The sequence below is a fragment of the Diaphorina citri genome, unplaced genomic scaffold (assembly GCF_000475195.1).
Source record: "Diaphorina citri unplaced genomic scaffold, Diaci psyllid genome assembly version 1.1 scaffold76, whole genome shotgun sequence".
Classification (NCBI taxonomy): Eukaryota; Metazoa; Arthropoda; class Insecta; order Hemiptera; family Psyllidae; genus Diaphorina; species Diaphorina citri.
The window spans coordinates 342,366-367,428 of NW_007377513.1; the positions used below are offsets into that span (position 1 = coordinate 342,366).

Consider the following 25,063-nt stretch of genomic DNA (forward strand, 5'->3'; position numbering starts at 1 on the left):
TATACGGCTTGAAAAGGTTTAAAGCAGCTGTCCCTAATTTTTTTTCAATTGTGAAGGCGCCGCGACCCCTTTACTATACTGTATGTGACCAACTCGTATGGAACGTAGGTGTAGGTACCTGATCCCCGGTTTGGGAATCGCTAGACTAAAGAGTACCTCAAGAGGACCATTACGGTTATCAACTGCTCAAACACAAGTAGGACTGAAGTCCCTTTACCCAAGCAGTAGGCAACTACTATTATTTTGTTGTGGTCAAATTTTCAAACAATATTCAGGATAAAATTCCATACTTCGGCTTGAATTAAACCCACGCCCTCCTGACTACCAAGCGAACGTTTTGACTACACCACCGACGAAGGCTAGTAAGGAATTTCGTTTTACACAAATGCCGTTACCCTGGAGGTAAATGGAATCATTGAGAAACACAGCCAAAATACTATGTTAGATTCACAGTCAGAGAAAGTATACATCTTAGGGGTTATGACGGAGGGCTGTCAAATTGAGAGAGTAGGAAATTTTACGATGTAAGTCTGAGATTTATGCTACACAGCTACTTAAAGGGAGGGTGTTCCAATATGAATTCACAAGGTCCCCACTCACAAAATACAGGGTTTTTTTTAGCGGACAATAAATGGCCTTAGTCTTAGTAGCGGGAGCTGAAAACAAAACCAACACAGGAAAACGTCAGAATGAAGCTCTTGGACTCAGTTTCATACCTATAACTTTAGGTAGTTTTAATAGGGTCTTTCCCTCACACGACAGATCGACAGAAAAGAAAGGGTGAAATGAAAACAAAGGTATCTCTTGATTAATCTGGACATTTATTATAATAATGAGAACAATTTTAGTATCAAATGAAACATGAAAAAAACTTAAAATTAAATTTACTCATCTACCTGCCTAGAGGAGTGAGGTCTGGGGCCACAAAGTGAGTTTAAACTCCGTTTGTTTTGAGCTCGGTTTAAGCAATATGATTGGCTTTTAAACTCCGTTTAAGTTTTGAGCTCGGTTTAAGCAATCTGATTGGCTGGAATTTTTAAAAATCACCTTGATTTTTTTTCTATTAAACGAGAGTTAAACTGAGTTTAAACTCGTTTTGTGGCCCCCGACTTTAAAGGACAAATCAAGGTGGCAAATACATTTCTACAGAATTTGACCATTTAAAATAAGGTATATTATGTTTGGGTAAAATGTATACAGGGTGTCCCGCGAACGACTGTACAACGCTTGAGGGTTGATGTAGGACCTAAAGGGCTACCAGAAAAAGCTATCTGGACACCACTCATAAAATAGCTGTCAGTTATAAAAAGAAATATTCTCTTTCTTCAATAATTTCTAGTTTAACTAATAAAATACTCCTAGTAAAAATATATACTCCTGTCACAGATTTTAGTAAAGGTTTCAATATAAATGGATTTTCTGGATAGGTATTTGTATACCATTCCCACCTAAAGAGGTGAATAAATACCTACTGTTTAATTCCTACCTCCTCTGATGTATTAACTTTATATTTTAATCTTCTTCTAATACCTACTCGTAATGGTAAATGAAATTGACTTTCTTGCACATGTTTCATACCCAGATCAGTTTCCTTGATTTACATGGTAATACTACATTTCTTCTAATTTCTTCCATTGGATATATTTACAGGTGAAATTTTCTTTCTTTCATAATAGTAAGGGGAAAAAATCAGTGGTAGTGGTAATTTGACTAGGAAACATAAACAAATGGCTAGTATCTTATTAAATTGAAACTTACCCTCGTCTGCCTCCTCTGGGGGGTCTATCATAGTTTCTTTCTCTTCTCTTTCCAGAGGACATTTCCACTCTTACTCGGAAGAAGAGAGAGAAAAAAAATAGGACTATTATTCCATACAATCCAAAAGGTAAAATGTACTTTCACAAAGTTACATAGGTAGTAAAAAAAAAAAAAGATGTTTGAAGGGCATTGTAACTGCTAAGGTCTTATCATCCCGAAATCGAAGAAAGAGGAAAGACAGAATAGGAGAAAGATAACCGTTTCTTCAATCAAGTTTTTAAAACCCTGGCAAAATTAGCAAAATATAAGCCGGGAAATCTTACCTTCTGTCCCGGGAACCAGAGCGGGATCTACGCACAGGAGAGCGGGAGTCAGATCTGGAGCGTGGAGTACGAGACCTGCGTCTGGGAGAACGAGATCGTCTGTCATGGGGAAAACAAAACACACAACACCATTAGGTACAAAGCAACAGTAAATAGAACCATATGAGACATTTGACTCCGGGGGAGAAAGTTATCTAAAACTTTGAGTAGAATGCCAGTCCTACCATCCTTACACCTGAGCAAAAAAAAATGTATTTAGTAGTACAAGGCAGCTGATGTACACACTTCAAATGTGTAGACTTGGCTTGTAGAGCTAGAAGCAGAAGTCCAACCTTATTATTATTATCATCATTATTTATTATTTTGTCAGGAGCACTAGACAAAAGTGTATAATTCGGCTGTCTAGCTGTCTAGTACTGCTTTGATAATTTTCACTTTTGAGCTCCTGGTACTAAATTGTATAAGATCTAACCACTTGGGGGTGAAAAGGGGTTTTTGTATTCAACACAAATCAAAAACAATATCAAAATTACTTTTCAAGAACCGAGTACAAAATACTCATTGTAATCCAACTACTTTTACTCGTTTATCAAGATATTGTTCATATAACCAAATCAAGCCGAGAACTTACAAATACCTCTCTAGCACGCTCTCTCTCTCCATGAGTCTGCTGGACTTCCCCTTTCCCTCTCTTCCTAATGTAGGTAATCATATTATTTAGTAATCGGTTCTTTGGTAATTGGTTTGTACCTTGTAGACTGTTTAGAAATTGGTTCTTTTGTAATTGGTTTGTACCTTGTAGACTGTAGACTTGTATTCATTGCACAACTCGCGATAAAGCAATTACTTTTGAGTAATTGATTACATCCAAATTGGAACCGGTACTTTACAAGTAAAATACTTACTCGTATACATCTCTAGGTATGATGTCTGTGTTTGATGCCACCATTTTCCCAAGCTTCCATCATGCTATTGATGGCCTTGAGTATTCCTACTTGGCCTAATGTAATAATATTATTTAGTAATCGGTTCTTTTGTAATTGGTTTGTACCTTGTAGACTGTAGACTTGTACTCATTGCACAACTTGTGATAAAGCAATTACTTTTTTTGAGTAATTGATTACATCCAAATTAGAACCGGTAGGTACTTACCGGTACTTTTGAGAACCGGTACTTTACAAGTAAAATACTTACTCGTATACATCTCTAGGTATGATGTCTGCGTTTGATGCCACCATTTTCCCAAAGCTTCCATCATGCTATTGATGGCCTTGAGTATACCTACTTGGTAGCTCTAGGATTCTAGGTAGGTACCTACCAATGACTCTAAAGTATTTAATAAAAGACAGGTAAGTATCCGACTACTCATTGTAATTGGTAGGATAATGGCCTGATGGTCAATATTCTAGAATCTAGACATTTGTAAACAACAACATTTTGAACTGGTAATTATTTCTCATGACTTGAACACTTGTTTCACGAATTGACTGTCTCGAAACGATGGTATTTAACACAAAATTAATGTAATGACGAACTTACCTCGTTAGAATTTAAAGATGGGCGATGCGAAGGGCGGTGTCGGAATTTTCACACAAAGTTGTTGATTTTTGTCAATCTAAATCAACGCTAGCAGTTAACACACACCAAGAACAAATCAAACCTTCTGCCACGGCTCATGGTGTTTCAGATTGATTTACTTCTTGGATGGTATTTAACACAAAATCAATGTAATGACGAACTTACCTCGTTAGAATTTAAAGATGGGCGAAGCGAAGGGCGGTGTCGGAATTTTCACACAAAGTTGTTGATTTTTGTCAATCTAAATCAACGCTAGCAGTTAACACACACCAAGAACAAGCAGAGTGCCTTCGAGGAATTCTAATTAAGAGTTTCGAAATAGTTTATTCAAATAATAATTATTTAATTTCCAAAAATAGATTTCCTTCCCTTTTCTTTTGACGTTCTGACACAAAAAGAAAATGGCTAGGATGCTACGTTGCCAGAATAATCGATGACAGCGTTCCGCTATGTTGCCAAGTGTCCGTTTCAAGGAGGATAGGAATGAGTGGATAAAGAACTAGTAAAGAAAATTAGAAAAGTGAAGCCAGCGGCCGTAGCACGTTGCATTCGAATGCATGGAGGTATGAATATTTTATTTTAATATTTTGTATTCATACCTCCATGTTCGAATGTAGGTACCTACTGTTCCCAATGGATCACTGAAGTTGAGCAACGTTGCGCGTGGTTGATATCTAGATGTATGACTATTGACTATCTGAGTAGTTACGTGATGTTTTTTCTGGCTCCTCCCGATCCAACTCAGAATGGGTGAGGTTAATGTGAGGAGTTGGGTAGTTTGTCGCTGAATGGAAGGTAAAACGCACGTCTTTAAAAACTTTGGCAGTGTTAGGTAGATAGGTACCTAGGTACCTACTTATAAAATAAAATAATAAAAACACAATAAAGTTCAGGTATCAAAACTTGAACAACAACAATAATTATAATGGGGTCTTGGGCTGGTTGGACAATATTGTACCTACCTACTTATAAAATAAAATAATAAAAACACAATGAAGTTCAGGTATCAAAACTTGAACAACAACAATAATTATAATGGGGTCTTGGGCTGGTTGGACAATATTTACAATTTTTAGAGCCTTTAACAGTAGGTACCTAACAGGACAAAAGGAATAAATTGTTTCGAAATAAAACGGGGAATCGAACCCGGGATGCTTGCGTGACGATCCATGACTCAACTGAACAATAGGTAGGTAGGAACCTAGTCGTTTTTAGGAGGTGGGTATCATAAATCATAGTATGTCCCTTCTACTTCCCACTCTCAAGTAAAACATTGTTATTCTAGGGTGTGGTACCCAATATATACCTAGTTATCAACTGACAGATCTTACATAGTAGGTTAGTAGGTATCATATAGATTCTTCATCGATCTTATTTAGAGCTGACACCAATTTACAGAAATCTAGACAGCCTCTCGGCGCATGGCGGCGGTCCTAACAGGACAACAAGAATAAATTGTTTCGAAATAAAACGGGGAATCGAACCCGGGATACTTGCGTGACGATCCATGACTCAACTGAACAATAGGTAGGTAGGTACCTAGTCGTTTTTAGGAGGTGGGTATCATAAATCATAGTATGTACCTTCTACTTCCCACTCTCAAGTAAAACTTTGTTATTCTAGGGTGTGGTACCCAATATGTACCTAGTTCTCAACTGACAGATCTTAGATAGTAGGTACTTTAGGTATCAATATAGATTCTTCATCGATCTTATTTAGAGCTGACACCAATTTACAGAAATCTAGACAGCCTCTCGGCGCATGGCGGCATTGTTTACGGAACCTGAAACGCCGATCTTCTAGGTCGTCGAAAACGCGTCTAAGGTCGTCAAGATTATGCAACACGCGACGAGGGGAAATCTCTCTTACCAGTTGATGCATTCCGTAGGAGGCAATAAAGGAGATGAGGGCACACCCGATGAGACCATCGACAATTCCGGCATTCTTGAATGCAATGGGCATCGCGAGCATTCCCGTGCCTAAGCTGCCCTTCATGAGATGTATCAGGGTCTCAGCATTTCTGAATAGGGATAGGAAAACAAAGTAGAAATAGAATACATTCAATGGTAGAGAGTTGTGCAGAAAGAAATTGAAATATAAGAGTGGCGGAATCATCTACTCCCACATTGAGGAAAACTGCTATTTTTGTAGAAATAGGGTAATAGATCAATAGATAGGTATATGATATGACATATTATGACCAACTGGTAGCACAAAAATAAAGAAAAATCAAGATATCAAGATAAATCAAAGTTCAAAGATGGTAGCAACCCACCTATCCCCAGCGCTAATTTTCTTTCCCAATCCCAAAATTCTTCCCGGTAAGGATTCAGCTTTCTATCCTAGTACCCTTTGAAAAGTACGAGTAGGTATCGGTACCTAATAAAACTCAGGGTTTCTTCTAGTTTCTCGGTAAGGATTCAGCTTTCTATCCTAGTACCCTTTGAAAAGTACGAGTAGGTATCGGTACCTAATAAAACTCAGGGTTTCTTCTAGTTCTAACGTTTACTCACGTGGTGGCGCCTTTCACGATTCCAGCTCGATGGTTGTACGGATCGAAATCCTCGGGTAGGGATCCCTTGGGTGCCGGTAGCAACGTTCCTATCCGCCATTTCCCCGGCATATACTGAGGCTCATGTAAATAGGGCGGTTGCGTCAGCCCGTTCTCTTTAGCGCCCAAATCGACCGAGTCTCCATGGTCTTTAGACGGCGGATGGGGTTGGGTGTCCAAGCCGTAACCTTCGCCCTTAAGGTTGTCGTTGGGCAAGGGGTTGTTGTTGTTGTTGTTGTTCATCTGAAAGAGATGGATCCAAGGGTTGCTGATAGAACAGTATTTGCTATTTCACGAGAAACACAAGTCACAAGGTTTGAGATTGAGGTACCATGCAATATTGCAATAGTCACCATAGGCGGCGATAGGGGGGGGCTTGGGGGGCTTAAGCCCCCCCAAAGTTATCCCTAACAGGACAACAGGAATAAATTGTTTCGAAATAAAACGGGGAATCGAACCCGGGATGCTTGCGTGACGATCCATGACTCAACTGAACAATAGGTAGGTAGGAACCTAGTCGTTTTTAGGAGGTGGGTATCATAAATCATAGTATGTCCCTTCTACTTCCCACTCTCAAGTAAAACATTGTTATTCTAGGGTGTGGTACCCAATATATACCTAGTTCTCAACTGACAGATCTTAGATAGTAGAGGTTAGTATTAGGTATCATATAGATTCTTCATCGATCTTATTTAGAGCTGACACCAATTTACAGAAATCTAGACAGCCTCTCGGCGCATGGCGGCGGCATTGTTTACGGAACCTGAAACGCCGATCTTCTAGGTCGTCGAAAACGCGTCTAAGGTCGTCAAGATTATGCAACACGCGACGTGTTGGACGGCGTGAGCGTCGCTGTCAAGTTACCGACGAACACTTGCGTCGGATTGGCCGTGTTGGGACCGGCGTCCGAGATGGAGAACAGACACACATACGTACACAGGATCATTGAAAATATGCCGAAGATAATCAGAGCGATACACTTGATTTTGATCCAAGTGGTGAGACGCTTCTCCTTGTAGAAAACGCTCAGTTCCATGATGGCGGGAAATGTGATGCCCACTGTCGGGAGAGAGAAGGCGCCCACCGTGGAGATGAATTCTCCTTGTAGAAAACGCTCAGTTCCATGATGGCGGGAAATGTGATGCCCACTGTCGGGAGAGAGAAGGCGCCCACCGTGGAGATGAGAAGGTCCAGGAACGGGATGAGGGAAGCTACCAGGACTGGAACACGGGGAGAGAACAAAGGAATTTTTCAATGCTTGTCACATACTTAAATGCTTGTCACAAATATCGTTCCAAAATTATTACATCTAGATACATTTTATGACTTGACTTGGACTCGAACCACCAACCTCCAGATCCAAAGTCCAACGCGTTAACCACTACACCACTGAGGTTGGTTATGTATAGAATATTTATTTTTACAATGGCCTATTGGTCAAGTTCCTTGACATTTGAGAATAGAGGAGGACAGGATAGGAGTAAACCAGCCGCCCCGGGGTAGAATCAAACCCGCGGTCTAGAGATAACAATATGTATAGAATATTTATTTTTACAATGGCCTAGTGGTCAAGTTCCTTGACATTTGAGAACATTATTTCCCTTCCCCCAAAAGCGAATAGAGGAGGACAGGATAGGAGTAAACCAGCCGCCCCGGGGTAGAATCAAACCCGCGGTCTAGCGCTTACAAAGCAGGGGGCGGTGTATGAGGGAGGCTACCAGGACTGGAACACGGGGAGAGAACAAAGGAATTTTTCAATGCTCGTCACAAATATCGTTCCAAAATTATTACATCTAGATACATTTTATGACTTGACTTGGACTCGAACCACCAACCTCCAGATCCAAAGTCATCACAAGGCTTGAGATTGAGGTACCATGCAATATTGCAATAGTCACAGTCCAATAGTCCTAAACAAAAATGAACGCGGCACACAAGGGATTAAGAAGAGACCGCCTTAACATGCTTGAGCTTCAGCACACATTCTTTCTAGGTATTTTAAGGGGGGAAAAACACTGGTCCAAGCTTGGAATTCGGAAGGATCAAAAAATAGGAAATATCAACAATGTATAACACCTGTGAGACACGGATACTTGATTTTCGGCGTCAAAAATAGATTTTCTTTACATCACAAACATACCTACGCGCGTTTTCTATCGAAATTTTTGAATATGAAATGAAGTTTCCGCTAAGGTTATCGGTAATTTATACGAACTTGATTGTTGACTTAACTCAGAGCATCTATTGACTGTTTGAATCAAAACGGTAAATCAATCGATAGAATACGTCACTATTGTCGCTCGATAGACCGTCATAGATCATCTTTCCATTTTTAAAATTTCAAAGTAAGTATGTACATACTTACGTATTGTAAGTAGTCAGAACCTATTATTAGGTAAATAGGTAACGGTGATCTAGAATTGATAATCTAGATATCTATCTGGTTGATGAGAGGCATAAGTAGATGTCTAGGTACTCATCTCTCATCTCACATCTGATACGAGATAGATAGATACGTTATGATGAACTTTCAGACAAATTCTTAGAAGAAGACAAGTGACATGACAGCCAAATTGGTCAAAAAGTTAGACCAGTGGTTCTCAATCTTTTTTGAGGTCTCCCTCCAAATGAGACCAAAGATCTCTCTGTTTTGTATAATCCGCGAGGTAAAACACGTACCTAGTCAGGAAAACAGGTGAGAGTTAGGTATAACACAAAATTGGTTTATAGAAAAGCAACAGGCTAGACTCACGTTCAATATTGACTGTTGAAGTGGTGCCTGCTAATTTTATTATTCCGATATTCCTAGAGTTTCATCATTTTCGGGATATCTTAATCTTTTTCCCTTATCTTAGCTTGGAATTTGAAATCTTGATTTTCCTTTACTTCGGCCGCTAGTTGTAATAAGGCAGATAATAGGTACTGTCTCTTTTTCAAAACCGCTAGTGTCTGATTTTCTGTCAAGATGCAAAGAATCTCATAACTCGGAGGAAAATCTTGAATTTAGACTTGAAAATCTTGAGTTTAGACTCACGTTAAACTTGAAATACTACAAAGAATCTTGAGTGGACAAATTTGAAACCGCAAGACTCTGAAACACAGATATTTTGAATAAGGTAAGTGATGTACATGAATTTATTGTTCCTGGGGCCTCCCTACTTGTTGCGTAATCTATGTAGGTAAATTCATATTGGTAATTGAGGTTGGAACCTGAGATCATTTGCTCAAATTTGTTTGGAAAAGTATAGAAAATAGTGTAATAACCTAAAAAATATTTCTCTGTTTGCCCAAACAAATATTTGCCTCAAATATTCCAAGTATAATATATGTAGTCCCAAGTCACCAAGTAGAAAATATAAATTTATTTGTTTCTATTTTTCTGCATTTGTTTTCACAGAGCAAACATGAGCAAATAACTGGCACTGGCAAACACAGAGATATTTGCCAAATATTTTTTAGGTTATTACTTATTACACTATTTGGAACAGTCCCCAATTTGAGCAAATGTTTGCTCACTGAGCAAAGAGTGTAATCCTAGCTTTTTAGAAAATTAAAAAGAAAACAAAGAATTTTAAAACAGATAAATATTTTCTTTAATATAGTGGGAAACCTTTACTTTTGATGTGAGCAAATTTTCATTTTTCTCTATTTAAGCAAACTTTTTTTTTTTCATTAGGCGCTTTAACAATGTTTTGTACATGTCGTTCGCGCCGTAAGCAAACTTTTCAAACACAATATTTGCCCAAACAAATATTTGCCTCAAATATTCCAAGTATAATATATGTATAGTCCCAAGTCATCACCAAGTAGAAAATATAAATTTATTTGTTTCTATTTTTCTGCATTTGTTTTCACAGAGCAAACATGAGCAAAACTGGCACTGGCAAACACAGAGATATTTGCCAAATATTTTTTAGGTCATTACACTATTTTCAATACTTTTCCAAACAATTTGAGCAAATATTTGCTCACTGAGCAAAGAGTGTAATCCTAGCTTAAGATACTAAGATGGAGAGACAAGGTTGGAGAAGAATTCCTAGAGTTTCATCATTTTCGGGATATCTTAATCTTTTTCCCTTATCTTAGCTTGGAATTTGAAATCTTGATTTTCCTTTACTTCGGCCGCTAGTTGTAATAAGGCAGATAATAGGTACTGTCTCTTTTTCAAAGGTGGTATGAAGGGATAAAAGATTACCTTCAGGTTTGAGAGCTACTGATTAGGATTAACCGGAACAAGGTTTCGAACCTTATTGGGATACGTACAGTGGTGTACCTGGTATACGAGTAGTCTATAGGCCGGTACCTATCATCTTCTATGGTCAGATAATTATCTCATTCTATTAAAATAAAATAACAGGCATGCTGGCATGTCATGTCTGTTTTGATAGGACTGGAAAATTCCATGATCTCAGGTTCCACTCAATTACCAATAGGTAGGTATGAATTTACCTACATAGATTACGCAACAAGTAGGGAGGCCCCAGGAACAATAAATTCATGTACATCACTTACCTTATTCAAAATATGAGATAACAATATGTATTGTATAGAATATTTATTTTTACAATGGCCTAGTGGTCAAGTTCCTTGACATTTGAGAATAGAGGAGGACAGGATAGGAGTAAACCAGCCGCCCCGGGGTAGAATCAAACCCGCGGTCTAGCGCTTACAAAGCAGGGGGCGGTGAGGGACCCGCCCCCTGTCTCGAGCTTAATTTTCCTCCTTTACTGTAGGTAAGACTCCGAAAAACAGTGGAGGGATCACTGTTTGAATCATCAGGCCCCCTCGACAAAATCCTGGATACAGCCCTGTTCAGCAGTACAAGACCCTTAGGCTTTCTACAGTTTTCCTAAAGGCTCGCATAGAGCAAAGTCCTAGATTTTCTAAATACAATTTTCTTCTCCACAGAACTAGAGGACTTCCAGGCCCTGTTCAGCAGTACAAGACCCTTAGGCCTTCTACAGTTTTCCTAAGGGCTCGCATAGAGCAAAGTCCTAGATTTTCTAAATACAATTTTCTTCTCCACAGAACTAGAGGACTTCCACTCACCTGAGAACACCACCAGCACTGTTCGAAGGATTGTATTATACACCCACTTGCGTGACTTCTGCGTGATGTGAATTCTCACGTAGTTCCTCCACAGAATGTCGGTCGGCATGAAACATTGCAGGGGATACGTGAATAGGATGACAAACGCGAAGGCTAACTTGACCAGGACTGGGAGTCTGATGAGGAGAAAGAAACAAAATGCTATATTGATTAAAAAAAGGATGTACCTACGTATTAAACTCACTCCAGATGCTTAAGCCCGCTCGAAAAAAAGGAAGAAGTGAAAAAAAAGTCACATCCCTGAGGTTCAGGCTAATGAGACTGATTATAACCAGCGGAATAGTACGAATAGGCCGCGGCGATAGCAAGTTGAATGCACTAGTTCAACATAAATCACTGAAGTTAAGCAACGTCAAGGCTGGTATCCGGATGGGCGGGCAATAGCGTGCTGCTGGCAGTGCCCACTCAGGCTAGATGAGGTTAATGTGAGAAGGCGGGTAGCTTGTCGCCAAATGGAGGGGTAAAACCCCCGTCACTACAAACCGTAGCAGTTGTACAGTGACGTTAAAGTCTTATCGTCCCATCAAATTAATAAAAGTTTCAGGAATCCAAATAACTGTAAACCAAATCCAAATAACTTACATGGATGTCTTAGGCAGATTGAGAGTAACGCTTCCTTGAGTAGCTGCCCCATATTTCATATAGCCGACTAGCCCAGTGAATCCATACAGGCAGGTGATGAATACCATACCGATGTTAAACACACCACACGGCTTTCTGTAATCGGCTGGCTGCTTCATGTTGTTCTCTAGAGAGACTATCTGAAAAATAGAAGTCAATAATTTCTTAGACTTTTAAGGGACATATGTACCTATGCTATACTGATCTCAAGCTGCGTTGAAGAATCAGTTCCAAACATCTGACTGGCCAAAATTTGTTACAGTCTAAGCGCTGGGTCGTGGGTTCCATTCCAGCCTGGGCGGACTTTATTCTACTCTTAAACAGATCAGATTCGTTCTCGTGACGACTGGCTTTGTCCTATCCTGTCTTCCTTCTCTGTTCGATTTCGGGTAAAATATCCGTTGTTAAAGTTCCCGCTAAGAAATTTCCAAAAGACTAAAGCACTCTATACCTACTTACTAAAATAAACGACTAAACACTTACAACTCCAATGGACTGAACAGCCGTCATCAAGGTTCCAAAGAAGAGGGCGAATCCTTTGAAGGGGTTTTCCGGAATAAGCTCTATCCTGTCTTCCTTCTCTGTTCGATTTCGGGTAAAATATCCGTTGTTAAAGTTCCGGCTAAGAAATTTCCAAAAGACTAAAGCACTCTATATATACCTACTTACTAAAATATACGACTAGACACTTACAACTCCAATGGACTGAACAGCCGTCATCAAGGTTCCAAAGAAGAGGGCGAATCCTTTGAAGGGGTTTTCTCGTGGGTTCCATTCCAGCCTGGGCGGACTTTATTCTACTCTTAAACAGATCAGATTCGTTCTCGTGAAGACTGGCTTTGTCCTATCCTGTCTTCTTTCTCTGTTCGATTTCGGGTAAAATATCCGTTGTTAAAGTTCCCGTTAAGAAATTTCCAAAAGATTAAAGCACTCTATACCTACTTAGCTACTTACTAAACTATACGACTAGACACTTACAACTCCAATGGACTGAACAGCCGTCATCAAGGTTCCAAAGAAGAGGGCGAATCCTTTGAAGGGGTTTTCCGGAATAAGCTCCACATCAGAACCCAAACTGAGACCGTCCTTGAAGATATAGTAGAACACCACACCTAGACCTCCCACCACTAGGAAGTCACCTGCCGTCGATAGCGGTGAGAGGTGGTGAAGGTTGCGAAGTTGGTTGAGAGGTAAGATGATGGCACCGGTGATAATGAACCAAGTCCGGAGACTGAGCACGATCCAGAATTCATCAGAGATCTGAAATAATACCAGGGAAGGGAGGAATTATAAGGCACGTAAAACTCAAGCACTTGAGGTCGAGGGACAAGGACATATATTGCATATATTTGTCCGCGAATAAAACAGTTATGTTCTGGGAAGAATAAATTATAAGGCGCATAAACTTTAACTTTTGTCCGGGATTACACTTCTGAGTCACGGATCACGATGAACCAAGTCCGGAGACTGAGCACGATCCAGAATTCATCAGAGATCTGAAATAATACCATACCAGGGAAGGGAGGAATTATAAGGCACGTAAAACTCAAGCACTTGAGGTCGAGGGACAAGGAAATATATTGCATATATTTGTCCGCGAATAGAATAGAATAGAATATACCTTGTTTATACTACCGGCATAGGACTGAAAAGTCCCTTTACTCTCGCAGTCTAAACAAGGTCTTATATATTTGATTGGTAATAACATTACATTTTATGGAACAATAAACAAGACCTGTTTAAATTAAAAAAAAAAAAGTCTCCACTCACACATATTGCCATACACATCTCAACTCACGTACATACATACCACTGCACATGCTCACCATCACCACACACACTATACCACCCCACGGATCACCCTCAAGGTCGAGGAAGCATAGTGCATATTTGTCCGCGAGTAAGACAGTTCAGTGCTACGGTATTAGCTTCATATTCAATAATTGCTATACAAAAAGCCCACTCAGAGCCTTAGGTTTAGGGGCAAACAGTCCTAAAGGATGGGTTAAACCAGGAATCTATGAATGATGAAGTGCTCATCACAACTGATTGTCCCAGCACATCAACTCGTCTAGTAATACCCACTACAAGCGGACAATCGGGTGCCTTTCTTTTAATAGTTTTTGAAGGAACTAACCTGTTTCAAGTTATTGGAAATAAACGACACGTAAATGCAGCAGACACCGATTTGAAACGAGCACAGGAAGAAGTCTACTAAATATCTGAAACAAAACAAAGTTGATGACATTTAATAAAAGACAGGTAAGTACCTATATCCGACTACTACTTGTACCTATTTGGAGGTTTCGGTATGACAGAATCTCATTGTATTGTAAATTGGTAGGATAATGGCCTGATGGTCAATATTCTAGACATTTGTAAACAACAACATTTTGAACTGGTAATTATTTCTCATGACTTGAACACTTGTTTCACGAATTGACTGTCTCGAAACTTAATAAAAGACAGGTAAGTACCTATCCGACTACTACTTGTACCTATTTGGAGGTTTCGGTCTGACAGAATCTCATTGTAAATTGGTAGGATAATGGCCTGATGGTCAATATTCTAGATATTTGTAAACAACAACATTTTGAACTGGTAATTATTTCTCATGACTTGAACACTTGTTTCACGAATTGACTGTCTCGAAACATTCTCATTGAGTTTTATCTGCTTACAATTCACTTCGTCTGTTTGTAATTCAGAATAATTACCTATGCCAAGTGCAATAGTGCATAAATGCCCGAAAGGTGTTCTTTGCTTTAAACTTACGGCGCAGGTTTGGACAGCCAGCTTATACCCTTGGGTCCTCCTTCGACCGCATGCTTCATGGCATCAGCATAGTCTATGAGTGGCACTCCCATTTGTTTGGCTACATGGTGCTGCATCCTTAGCTGAAATAATCGAAATTTTTTGTCAGACGGAAATTTCAAGTTAATTAGAGTTACTTTATCATGGACACTCGCTGGTATGTTGAAAGTTGAAAGCCCAGAAGGGGTTAAGTAGTATGTAGAACAGCCGCGGGAGACACTAAAAGTCTCTATCTATGATCCAGATGACAGCTGCTTTGATCTAATGATTTCAAATAGGTAAATAATTATAGGGCATACTGGGCATATATGTATTTCGACAAATCGACACTCTCACTCCAGATGGCTATAGGCATTAGCGGACAATAAATGGCCTTAGTCTTAGTAGCGGGAGCTGAAAACAAAACCAACACAGGAAAACGTCAGAATGAAGCTCTCTAGAAGTATGTTGACATGAACCAAATGAAATAGCGGTCTTGAATTCTTGATTCGTGCCATGTTCAGTGTTGATTCGGTATTTGATGATTAACTCATGTCTCCACAATACTGCAAAGCAGGGGTGGAAGATTTTAACACCTAGGTCTACAGTGTCATTTTGAAAGGTACTTTATATAAGGTGTATTTTCCTTTTGGGAAATTGACCACAGCTCCAATGTAAGTGACTGAGGTTGTGGTTTTGTACTGGGTTGAGGTGAGCTCGGACTAGGTGAGACAGGATATTGTTTCTACAGTTTGGCATGGGAGGGGTAAATTAAAAACAAGGATAGTTTACCAACCTTGCCTTGCCCAACCCGGTACATAACCACAACCTGAAGCTGAGTTTCCAGTGGTCAGTTTCCCAAAAGGAAAATACACCTATGCTTTAAGCACCAAATGAAGTAAGAGACTTAACATGAGACTGTAAACCCGGAGTATATTTGGTCCTCTGGCATACCTAAGTTATTTTTCACAGATTTCAATGATTTGGGGACACAGTTGGTTCAGTTTGCTTGACATGAAAAAGGTCCTGGGTTAGATTCCCATCACCAAAAAAAGGACTTCTATTTCAATTGCTAATAGGTACTTATGTAAACAGGTTACAGATGCAAAATTTTTGGGCGTCTAATGACCTTGACAGTTAATATTCAGAGACAAACTTTCTTTAAGGTTTTACTGGCAGGATTCTCATTTGGTGAGCTTTTTTATCCAACTGGATGAGAGAGCTAATAAATTGAGAATCCTACCATTAAACCCTATCAAACAAAACTATGCCAGTTACAGTTCCCTCTAACAAACCTCTAGCTAGGAAGAAGAGTAATTATAGGGCATACTGGGCATATACCTATGTATTTCGACAAATCGACACTTTTCGAAACACTTGCTATAGGCAAGTAGGTATCTCCCGTTTGGGTACCGAGGTTAATAAATCGAGAAGGAACTGTAACAACGGAGGTCTTATCGTCCCAAAGTTAAGAGTTTCGAAATAGTTTATTCAAATTCAAATACTTAATAATTATTTAACTTCCAAAAATAGATTTCCTTGTTCCTTCCTTTTTTTACGTTTTGACACAAAAAGAAAATGGCTAGGATGCTACGTTGCCAGAATTCCAGAATAATCGATGACAGCGTTCCGCTATGTTGCCAAGTGTCCGTTTCATGGAGGATAGGAATGAGTGGATAAAGGACTAGTAAAGAAAAATAGAAAAGTGAAGCCAGCGGCCGTAGCACGTTGCATTCGAATGCATGGAGGTATGAATATTTTATTTTAATATTTTATATTCATACCTCCATGTTCGAATGCAGGTACCTACTGTTCCAAATGGATCACTGAATTTAAGCAACGTTGCGTGTGGTTGATATCTAGATGTATGACTATCTGAGTAGTTACGTGATGTTTCTGGCTCCTCCCGACCCCACTCAGAATGGGTGAGGTTAATGTGAGGAGTTGGGTAGTTTATCGCTGAATGGAAGGTAAAACCCACGTCTTTAAAAACTTTGGCAGTGTTAGGTAGATAGGTACCTACGTACCTACCTACTTATAAAACAAAATAATAAAAACACAATAAAGTTCAGGTATCAAAACTTGAACAACAACAATAATTATAATGGGGTCTTGGGCTGGTTGGACAATATTTACAATTTTTAGAGCCTTTAACAGTAGGTTCCTAACAGGACAACAAGAATAAATTGTTTCGAAATAAAACGGGGAATCGAACCCGGGATACTTGCGTGACGATCCATGACTCAACTGAACAATAGGTAGGTAGGTACCTAGTCGTTTTTAGGAGGTGGGTATCATAAATCATAGTATGTACCTTCTACTTCCCACTCTCAAGTAAAACTTTGTTATTCTAGGGTGTGGTACCCAATATGTACCTAGTTCTCAACTGACAGATCTTAGATAGTAGGTACTTTAGGTATCAATATAGATTCTTCATCGATCTTATTTAGAGCTGACACCAATTTACAGAAATCTAGACAGCCTCTCGGCGCATGGCGGCATTGTTTACGGAACCTGAAACGCCGATCTTCTAGGTCGTCGAAAACGCGTCTAAGGTCGTCAAGATTATGCAACACGCGACGTGTTGGACGGCGTGAGCGTCGCTGTCAAGTTACCGACGAACACTTGCGTCGGATTGGCCGTGTTGGGACCGGCGTCCGAGATGGAGAACAGACACACATACGTACACAGGATCATTGAAAATATGCCGAAGATAATCAGAGCGATACACTTGATTTTGATCCAAGTGGTGAGACGCTTCTCCTTGTAGAAAACGCTCAGTTCCATGATGGCGGGAAATGTGATGCCCACTGTCGGGAGAGAGAAGGCGCCCACCGTGGAGATGAGAAGGTCCAGGAACGGGATGAGGGAAGCTACCAGGACTGGAACACGGGGAGAGAACAAAGGAATTTTTCAATGCTTGTCACATACTTAAATGCTTGTCACAAATATCGTTCCAAAATTATTACATCTAGATACATTTTATGACTTGACTTGGACTCGAACCACCAACCTCCAGATCCAAAGTCCAACGCGTTAACCACTACACCACTGAGGTTGGTTATGTATAGAATATTTATTTTTACAATGGCCTATTGGTCAAGTTCCTTGACATTTGAGAATAGAGGAGGACAGGATAGGAGTAAACCAGCCGCCCCGGGGTAGAATCAAACCCGCGGTCTAGCGCTTACAAAGCAGGGGGCGGTGAGGGACCCGCCCCCTGTCTCGAGCTTAATTTTCCTCCTTTACTGTAGGTAAGACTCCGAAAAACAGTGGAGGGATCACTGTTTGAATCATCAGGCCCCCTCGACAAAATCCTGGATACGGCCCTGTTCAGCAGTACAAGACCCTTAGGCCTTCTACAGTTTTCCTAAGGGCTCGCATAGAGCAAAGTCCTAGATTTTCTAAATACAATTTTCTTCTCCACAGAACTAGAGGACTTCCACTCACCTGAGAACACCACCAGCACTGTTCGAAGGATTGTATTATACACCCACTTGCGTGACTTCTGCGTGATGTGAATTCTCACGTAGTTCCTCCACAGAATGTCGGTCGGCATGAAACATTGCAGGGGATACGTGAATAGGATGACAAACGCGAAGGCTAACTTGACCAGGACTGGGAGTCTGATGAGGAGAAAGAAACAAAATGCTATATTGATTAAAAAAGGAGGTACCTACGTATTAAACTTACTCCAGATGCTTAAGCCCGCTCGAAAAAAGGAAGAAGTGAAAAAAAAGTCACATCCCTGAGGTTCAGGCTAATGAGACTGATTATAACTAGCGGAATAGCACGAATAGGCCGCGGCAATAGCAAGTTGAATGCACTAGTTCAACATAGATCACTGAAGTTAAGCAACGTCAAGGCTGGTATCCGGATGGGCGGGCAATAGCGTGCTGCTGGCAGTGCCCGGTACCTACGTATTAAACTTACTCCAGATGATTAAGCCCGCTCGAAAAAAAGGAAGAAGTGGAAAAAAAAGTCACATCCCTGAGGTTCAGGCTAATGAGACTGATTATAACCAGCGGAATAGCACGAATAGGCCGCGGCGATAACAAGTTAAATGCGCACTAGTTCAACATAGATCACTGAAGTTAAGCAACGTCAAGGCTGGTATCCGGATGGGCGGGCAATAGCGTGCTGCTGGCAGTGCCCACTCAGGCTAGATGAGGTTAATGGGAGAAGGCGGGTAGCTTGTCGCCAAATGGAGGGGTAAAACCCCCGTCACTACAAACCGTAGCAGTTGTACAGTGACGTGAAAGTCCTATCATCCCATCAAATTAATCAAAGTTTCAGGAATTCAAATAACTGTAAACCAAATCCAAATAACTTACATGGATGTCTTAGGCAGATTGAGAGTCGTCACTAAAAACCTTAGCAGTTGTACAGTGACGTGAAAGTCCTATCATTCCATCAAATTAATCAAAGTTTCAGGAATTCAAATAACTGTAAACCAAATCCAAATAACTTACATGGATGTCTTAGGCAGATTGAGAGTGTACTCCTGTCACAGATCTTAGTAAAGGATTCAATATAAATGGATTTTCTGGCTAGGTATTTGTATACCATTCCCACCTAAAGAGGTGAATAAATACCTACTGTTTAATTCCTACCTCCTGTGATGTATTAATTAACTTTTTATTTTAATCTTCTTCTGACACCTACTCGTAATGGTAAATGAAATTGTTTTTCTTGCACATGTTTCATACCTATTTTAGTTTCCTTGATTTACATGGTAATACTACATTTCTTCTAATTTCTTCCATTGGATATATTTACAGGTGAAATTTTCTTTCTTTCATAATGGTAAGGGGAAAAAATCAGTGGTAGTGGTAATTTGACTAGGAAACATAAACAAATGGCTAGTATCTTAATAGATTGAAACTTACCCTCGTCTGCCTCCTCTGGGGGGTCTATCATAGTTTCTTTCTCTCCTCTTTCCAGAGGACATTTCCACTCTTACTCTATTGCCACACATGCGTCTGGAAGCCACAAAAGAAGGGTTGCCAATAAAGTCAAAAGATCTGAGATATGTTATCCCATAGGACATACAGTGTTCAGAAACTATATATCCACCCATGTCTCCTAGTTCAGTCGAGTTAGTTTTTTCATCATCATCTTGTCTTCATCATCATCTTTCTAGCTTGGGGTATCTCAAGTCCGGGTCTACAACTCTGTGTTGACATTAAGGTTGACTCCTACGCAAGCGCAGAGGCCAAAGTTGACTCGTGGTTAACAGAGACTGTATCATCTTCTCAGTAGCCAATACCCCAATATTGTCAAAAGACATTTAGGTTACTCCAAAACAAAGGACTATCTTCCCTTCAGTGTATTTCTCTAGTCTCTTGGCACATCTAGCACCGAAAATATTGAGATTTCGAAAAATCTCATGATAGTGTACTCAGCATGAGATTAAGTAGGTAGGTACCTTACTTAGACTATGGAAAAGCCCATTTTTTATGATGGAAAAATCCATCAGTTGGGTCAAATCTGGTAACCAATTTTCGAGCCACTTTTACCAGGCTAAAATACTCCTTTTTAAATTACATTTGATCAATTTTTTCCTACTACCTAATTATGTAAGAGAACTTGGAAAAGACAAGAGCTACAGTACCTGTCAAACAAAACTAACTTCACATGTATTACAATGTAGGTACGTGGAAATACAAACTAAACCAGGAAATGACACGAAACTTATGAAAATTATTTATATGTACAAGAATTCCAAATACTTAATTAGATTTAAGAAAAACACATTACCTAGGTATTGAACTTTTTCCTATTTTGTCTTTAATATGCCTATCCATCCTAACAATTATTTGTTTACTAGCTGTTCGCCACGGAAAAATGTTTTCGGGAGTCGAACCCTGAAAACAGTGTAATTTGTAGTTTTTACACTAGGGGTATTTTTTTGTCCAAATCCAATGAATCCATCGAATCTAGATCTATTTTGACAAAAGAAGAGAAAAAAGTACCCCTAGGTAAGTAGGTACTACTGACTTATGAAAAATAAAACCGAAAGAAAAAATAAATAATAATAATAGATAAAGATTTTTCAGGAAAAAAATGGCGAAAGAACCTCCCCATACTGACGAGAAGCATGGTCCAACCTGAATGCCCTCCTCGGATACAAAACTTTACAGCATAACTACCAAGGTACGAAGTAATAAATGGTAGAGAAAATTTTCTCCCACCTACAACATTGCTTTTGAACTGAAAAAGTAGCATCGTATACAAAGCTCCTTAGAGCATCGTACAGAAAGCTCCAAAGCTTAAAGTTCTAGCGCATGCGCAGGGGAAATTTCCCCCACTTGATTCTGATTTAAACTCCTCCCCCTTCTGAACTTTTCAGTGTGCTGACAAAGTTATCTTCCGGGGGTGGGCATTCGGGTGGGGACTATGCTTCTCGACGGTCTGGTAGCTTAAAAAAAAATTCGCGCAATTTTTTTCTTGAAATTTTTGTCAAATTTTTTTCCTCTTTTTTTATACCTATTTATTTTTTCTTCTTGTTAGTATTTATTTTTTTTATTAATATTTTTTTTAAATGGTAAGGGGAAAAAAATCAATGGTAGTGGTAATTTGACTAGGAAACATAAACAAATGGCTAGTATCTTATTAGATTGAAACTTACCCTCGTCTGCCTCCTCTGGGGGGTCTATCATAGTTTCTTTCTCTTCTCTTTCCAGAGGACATTTCCACTCTTACTCTATTGCCACACATGCGTCTGGAAGCCACAAAAGAAGGGTTGCCAATAAAGTCAAAAGTGTATAAAAGTAGAATAAATAAACACAAATATTTTGAAACATGGTTACTTTGCCTTGTAATTTTCACATTCCTTTGATTTTCAATTTAAATCCATTTAAGTAATGGTATATTAGAGTGCACTCAGCATTAGAAAATAAAAAGATTTCAATGAAATCCTTGAGAAAGAAATAGAAAACAAAGGGGGGGGGGCTTAAAAACTTGGTGCCTGAAAATGTTGGTTTTATCATAAATTATTAACATATTAGAAAAGAAAAATATTTAGAGAATACTTACGTGCCATCAAGACCTCTGGCTGAATCTTCTGCATCTCTGGGGTCTTCAAATTCTACGAATGCAAAGCCAGGGGGATTTCTTGCCACCCAGATATTTCTCAATGGACCATACTTGGTGAAGGCATCTTCAATTTCAAATTTGGATGCATTGTTGCCGAGACCTCCAATGTAGACTTTGCACTTGATATCCCAGTCTCTGTGTGACATTTTGTGTGCTGAAACACAACAGGTCATTTTGAAAATAAAAGAACAATTCTATTGCCCCAAGTGTTGGTGGTAGAGAATGCCTTGGACATTAAATGTTGCCTAGTGGTTACCTTTCAGTTTATTATTATTCAATATGCAATAGGTATTGCCAGCTAAGACAAAATGGGCAGAAAACACCATCTCATTCAATGGGGTATGAAATAACAATTCTATTGCCCCAAGTGTTGGTGGTAGAGAATGCCTTGGACATTAATGTTGCCTAGTGGTTACCTTTCAGTTTATTATTATTCAATATGTAATAGGTATTGCCAGCTAAGACAAAATGGGCAGAAAACACCATCTCATTCAATGGGGTATGATTAGAGATGGGTAGTACTTGGTATTTTTAAAACAGTTATGTTCTGGGAAGAATAAATTATAAGGCGCATAAACTTTAACTTTTGTCCGGGATTACACTTCTGAGTCACGGATCACTATAAGTAGATGTCTAGGTACTCATCTCACATCTGATACGAGATAGATAGATACGTTATGATGAACTTTCAGACAAATTCTTAGACGAAGAGAAGTGACATGACAGCCAAATTGGTCAAAAAGCTAGACCAGTGGTTCTCAATCTTTTTTGAGGTCTCCCTCCAAATGAGGCCAAAGATCTCTCTGTTTTGTATAATCCGCGAGGTAAAACACGTACCTAGTCAGGAAAACAGGTGAGAGTTAGGTAGAACACGAAATTGGTTAATAGAAAAGCAACAGGCTAGACTCACGTTCAACATCGACTATTGAAGTGGTGCCTGATAATTTTATTATTCCGATATTCCTAGAGTTTCATCATTTTCGGGATATCTTAATCTTTTTTTTATTCCAGACTGCAGCTTTCATTTTATATCCTAGGTTTTATGTTTTTATGGTACATCGAGAGGAACAAGCTGGGTCCGTCCCTCCGGGAATTTTTTAGCCCGTAGTTTATTCGATCGTGGTTAAAGAATACCTATGTAACTAAAAACGAGTGAGAAACAAAAGGGGCTGTTTTAATATCGTTTTTATATGACCTCTCCTAATGGACGTTTGCTTTCGGAGACATGTCCAAGTGTAGGAAAGAGAAGAAAATTTTCTAATGTACAGAGATAGATATAGCGGTATAGCGTACCAAAGGCCTGTGAAGATATTGTGAATACTGTGAATAAACACATAACTTTTTGTGATGCGGCGGCGATTCACGTTGCAGAGTATTGGAAGAAGAATTTCCAACTTTCTGACTCAGTCATTTGTCAAAGCGGACACGGAAGAAAAAGAACTAGAAGAAAGTAAAAAGTTCTGAGATCTACATGAATTTTAAGTCCAAATTTATTAAATAAATAACAATTAAAATGTCCCAGTAAAGTTGGACAAAATAAAATGGAAGAAATATGTATGTCACCGTTGATTCCATGTACGAATTCCTTATTCCAGGCTGTTTGACAGTCACTTTTTCACTGATATGCATGACACCATTGACATTCTATATTCTCCAGTCCCACGGGGGTTAAGGTGTCCATTGAATGACTCGGAGGAGGATCTCCAGAGCTCTGACCACATCATCCCTGTCCCGTATCTACTTAAAGGATGTAAGGAATATCCATCTTTCAAACGAACAGTTCACTTTGTTTCACAGGAATTGGGAAACCTATATCCACTTCATCAAAGGAAGCATTGGGACCGGATGCCTCGCCATGCCCAGTGGTTTCAAATCAGTCGGATATCTTCCTGGTTTATTCTCTACTTAAAGGATGTAAGGAATATCCATCTTTCCAACGAACAGTTCACTTTGTTTCACAGGAATTGGGAAACCTACATCCACTTCATCAAAGGAAGCATTGGGACCGGATGCCTCGCCATGCCCAGTGGTTTCAAATCAGTCGGATATCTTCCTGGTTTATTCTTGAAAGTAAAAAGTTCTGAGATCTACATGAATTTTAAGTCCGAATTTATTAAATAAATAACAATTAAAATGTTCCAGTAAAGTTGGACAAAATAAAATGGAAGAAATATGTATGTCACCGTTGATTCCATATACGAATTCCTTAATCCAGGCTGTTTGACAGTCACTTTTTCACTGATATTCATGACACCATTGACATCCATATCTTCCTGGTTTATTCTTTGGTGTTTTCACCGGTGCTCTGACCATGATGACGCTGCATTTGTTGGTAATATCCAAAGCAACTTGGATCCCGATGATCCTATAAGAATAATAAAACAACCCACGTTAGATAGGATCTGAGTATCTGAGTAAAAGGGGCTCCTTTAAATAATGCTAGTTTAGTAGTAGCTACCTTAACAAAAGATTTTGCTTCCATAGGTTACCTACCACAGATAAAGGAGATGAAAATTGTTATCTACTAATACACGCTGCCAACAATAGGCTAACATTTTACAGTAAAAGCCTGCTGGTAATACGAGCACTATACTGCTAAAACAGTACATTAGGAAGACTACCTGTTTTTCGTCATCGTTTATTTAAATTGTGTCATTATTTGTAATTTGTATATAATGTGTATTAACAATACAATAAAAATTGAATTGAATTGAATTGAATTGACTAGTCTACTCTCTTGGTGGAATATCTCACCCTTATGAAGATGCTAATAGGCCGTTTCAAATTTACAGATGCATTGTATATAATGTGTATTAACAATACAATAAAAATTGAATTGAATTGACTAGTCTACTCTCTTGGTGGAATATCTCACCCTTATGAAGATGCTAATAGGCCGTTTCAAATTTACAGATGCAGATCAAATATGACGTCAGCAAGAAGATGAAATATCACGTAGTCCAATTCCCAGACGTATGTGAGCTTGTCATGATGGAAGGACCGCCTAGCTTATATGTATATTCTCCAGTCCCACGGGGGTTAAGGTGTCCATTGAATGACTCGGAGGAGGATCTCCAGAGCTCTGACCACATCATCCCTGTCCCGCCTAGCTTACGATGGCTTGCTAAACCCCTTCCGTAAGTACAATTCGAATCCCATCACTCGAAGAACCCTAAAATCAGGGTCGATCTTGTATTGTGCTTCTTAAAAGATTAATCAATTATCTCGAGTA

At 39.3% G+C, this 25,063-nt stretch overlaps 3 protein-coding genes across 3 annotated transcripts; 1 reads left to right on the top strand and 2 right to left on the bottom strand.

The window, feature by feature from the left end:
* Positions 1–474: 474 nt before the first annotated feature.
* Positions 475–22,019, bottom strand: LOC103521630 (RNA-binding protein 1). The gene is made up of 4 exons (XM_008486745.2): positions 21,772–22,019; positions 21,365–21,457; positions 2,082–2,180; positions 475–656 (listed from the first exon to the last, which is right to left on the bottom strand). The coding sequence occupies exons 1-4, from the start codon at positions 22,002–22,004 to the stop codon at positions 644–646; spliced, it is 438 nt and encodes a 145-aa protein (XP_008484967.2). The 5' UTR covers positions 22,005–22,019; the 3' UTR covers positions 475–643.
* Positions 5,009–19,111, bottom strand: LOC103521640 (proton-coupled amino acid transporter-like protein CG1139). Its single transcript, XM_026832290.1, has 11 exons — positions 19,107–19,111; positions 14,716–14,832; positions 14,078–14,162; positions 12,919–13,200; positions 11,902–12,080; positions 11,260–11,435; positions 7,291–7,430; positions 7,031–7,222; positions 6,173–6,453; positions 5,529–5,679; positions 5,009–5,092 (listed from the first exon to the last, which is right to left on the bottom strand). Exons 2-11 carry the CDS (start codon positions 14,829–14,831, stop codon positions 5,009–5,011), a joined length of 1,686 nt encoding a protein of 561 aa, XP_026688091.1. The 5' UTR covers position 14,832; positions 19,107–19,111.
* Positions 22,020–23,515: 1,496 nt separating the features above from the next.
* Positions 23,516–24,972, top strand: LOC113472576 (proton-coupled amino acid transporter-like protein CG1139). The gene is made up of 3 exons (XM_026832372.1): positions 23,516–23,723; positions 24,108–24,163; positions 24,745–24,972. The coding sequence occupies exons 1-3, from the start codon at positions 23,516–23,518 to the stop codon at positions 24,970–24,972; spliced, it is 492 nt and encodes a 163-aa protein (XP_026688173.1).
* The last annotated feature ends 91 nt before the right edge of the window (positions 24,973–25,063 follow it).

Bases quoted from the DNA above. Each gene is read 5' to 3' on its own strand.
- LOC103521640 (XM_026832290.1), bottom strand. From the start codon at position 14,831: ATGCAGCACCATGTAGCCAAACAAATGGGAGTGCCACTCATAGACTAT. The intron at 13,201-14,077 runs GTTAGTTCCTTC...GTATTATTTCAG, and splicing joins TTTCCAATAACTTGAAACAG to ATCTCTGATGAATTCTGGAT. The intron at 6,454-7,030 runs GCATAATCTTGA...CATCTCTTTCAG, and splicing joins CGTCCAACACGTCGCGTGTT to ATGAACAACAACAACAACAA.
- LOC103521630 (XM_008486745.2), bottom strand. From the start codon at position 22,004: ATGACCTGTTGTGTTTCAGCACACAAAATGTCACACAGAGACTGGGAT. The intron at 21,458-21,771 runs GTAAGTATTCTC...TGTGGCTTCCAG, and splicing joins GCCAGAGGTCTTGATGGCAC to ACGCATGTGTGGCAATAGAG. The intron at 2,181-21,364 runs GTAAGTTTCAAT...TCCCCATGACAG, and splicing joins CCCAGAGGAGGCAGACGAGG to ACGATCTCGTTCTCCCAGAC.
- LOC113472576 (XM_026832372.1), top strand. From the start codon at position 23,516: ATGACTCGGAGGAGGATCTCCAGAGCTCTGACCACATCATCCCTGTCC. The intron at 23,724-24,107 runs GTTTATTCTCTA...CATATCTTCCTG, and splicing joins ATCAGTCGGATATCTTCCTG to GTTTATTCTTTGGTGTTTTC. The intron at 24,164-24,744 runs GTAATATCCAAA...TCAAATTTACAG, and splicing joins TGATGACGCTGCATTTGTTG to ATGCAGATCAAATATGACGT.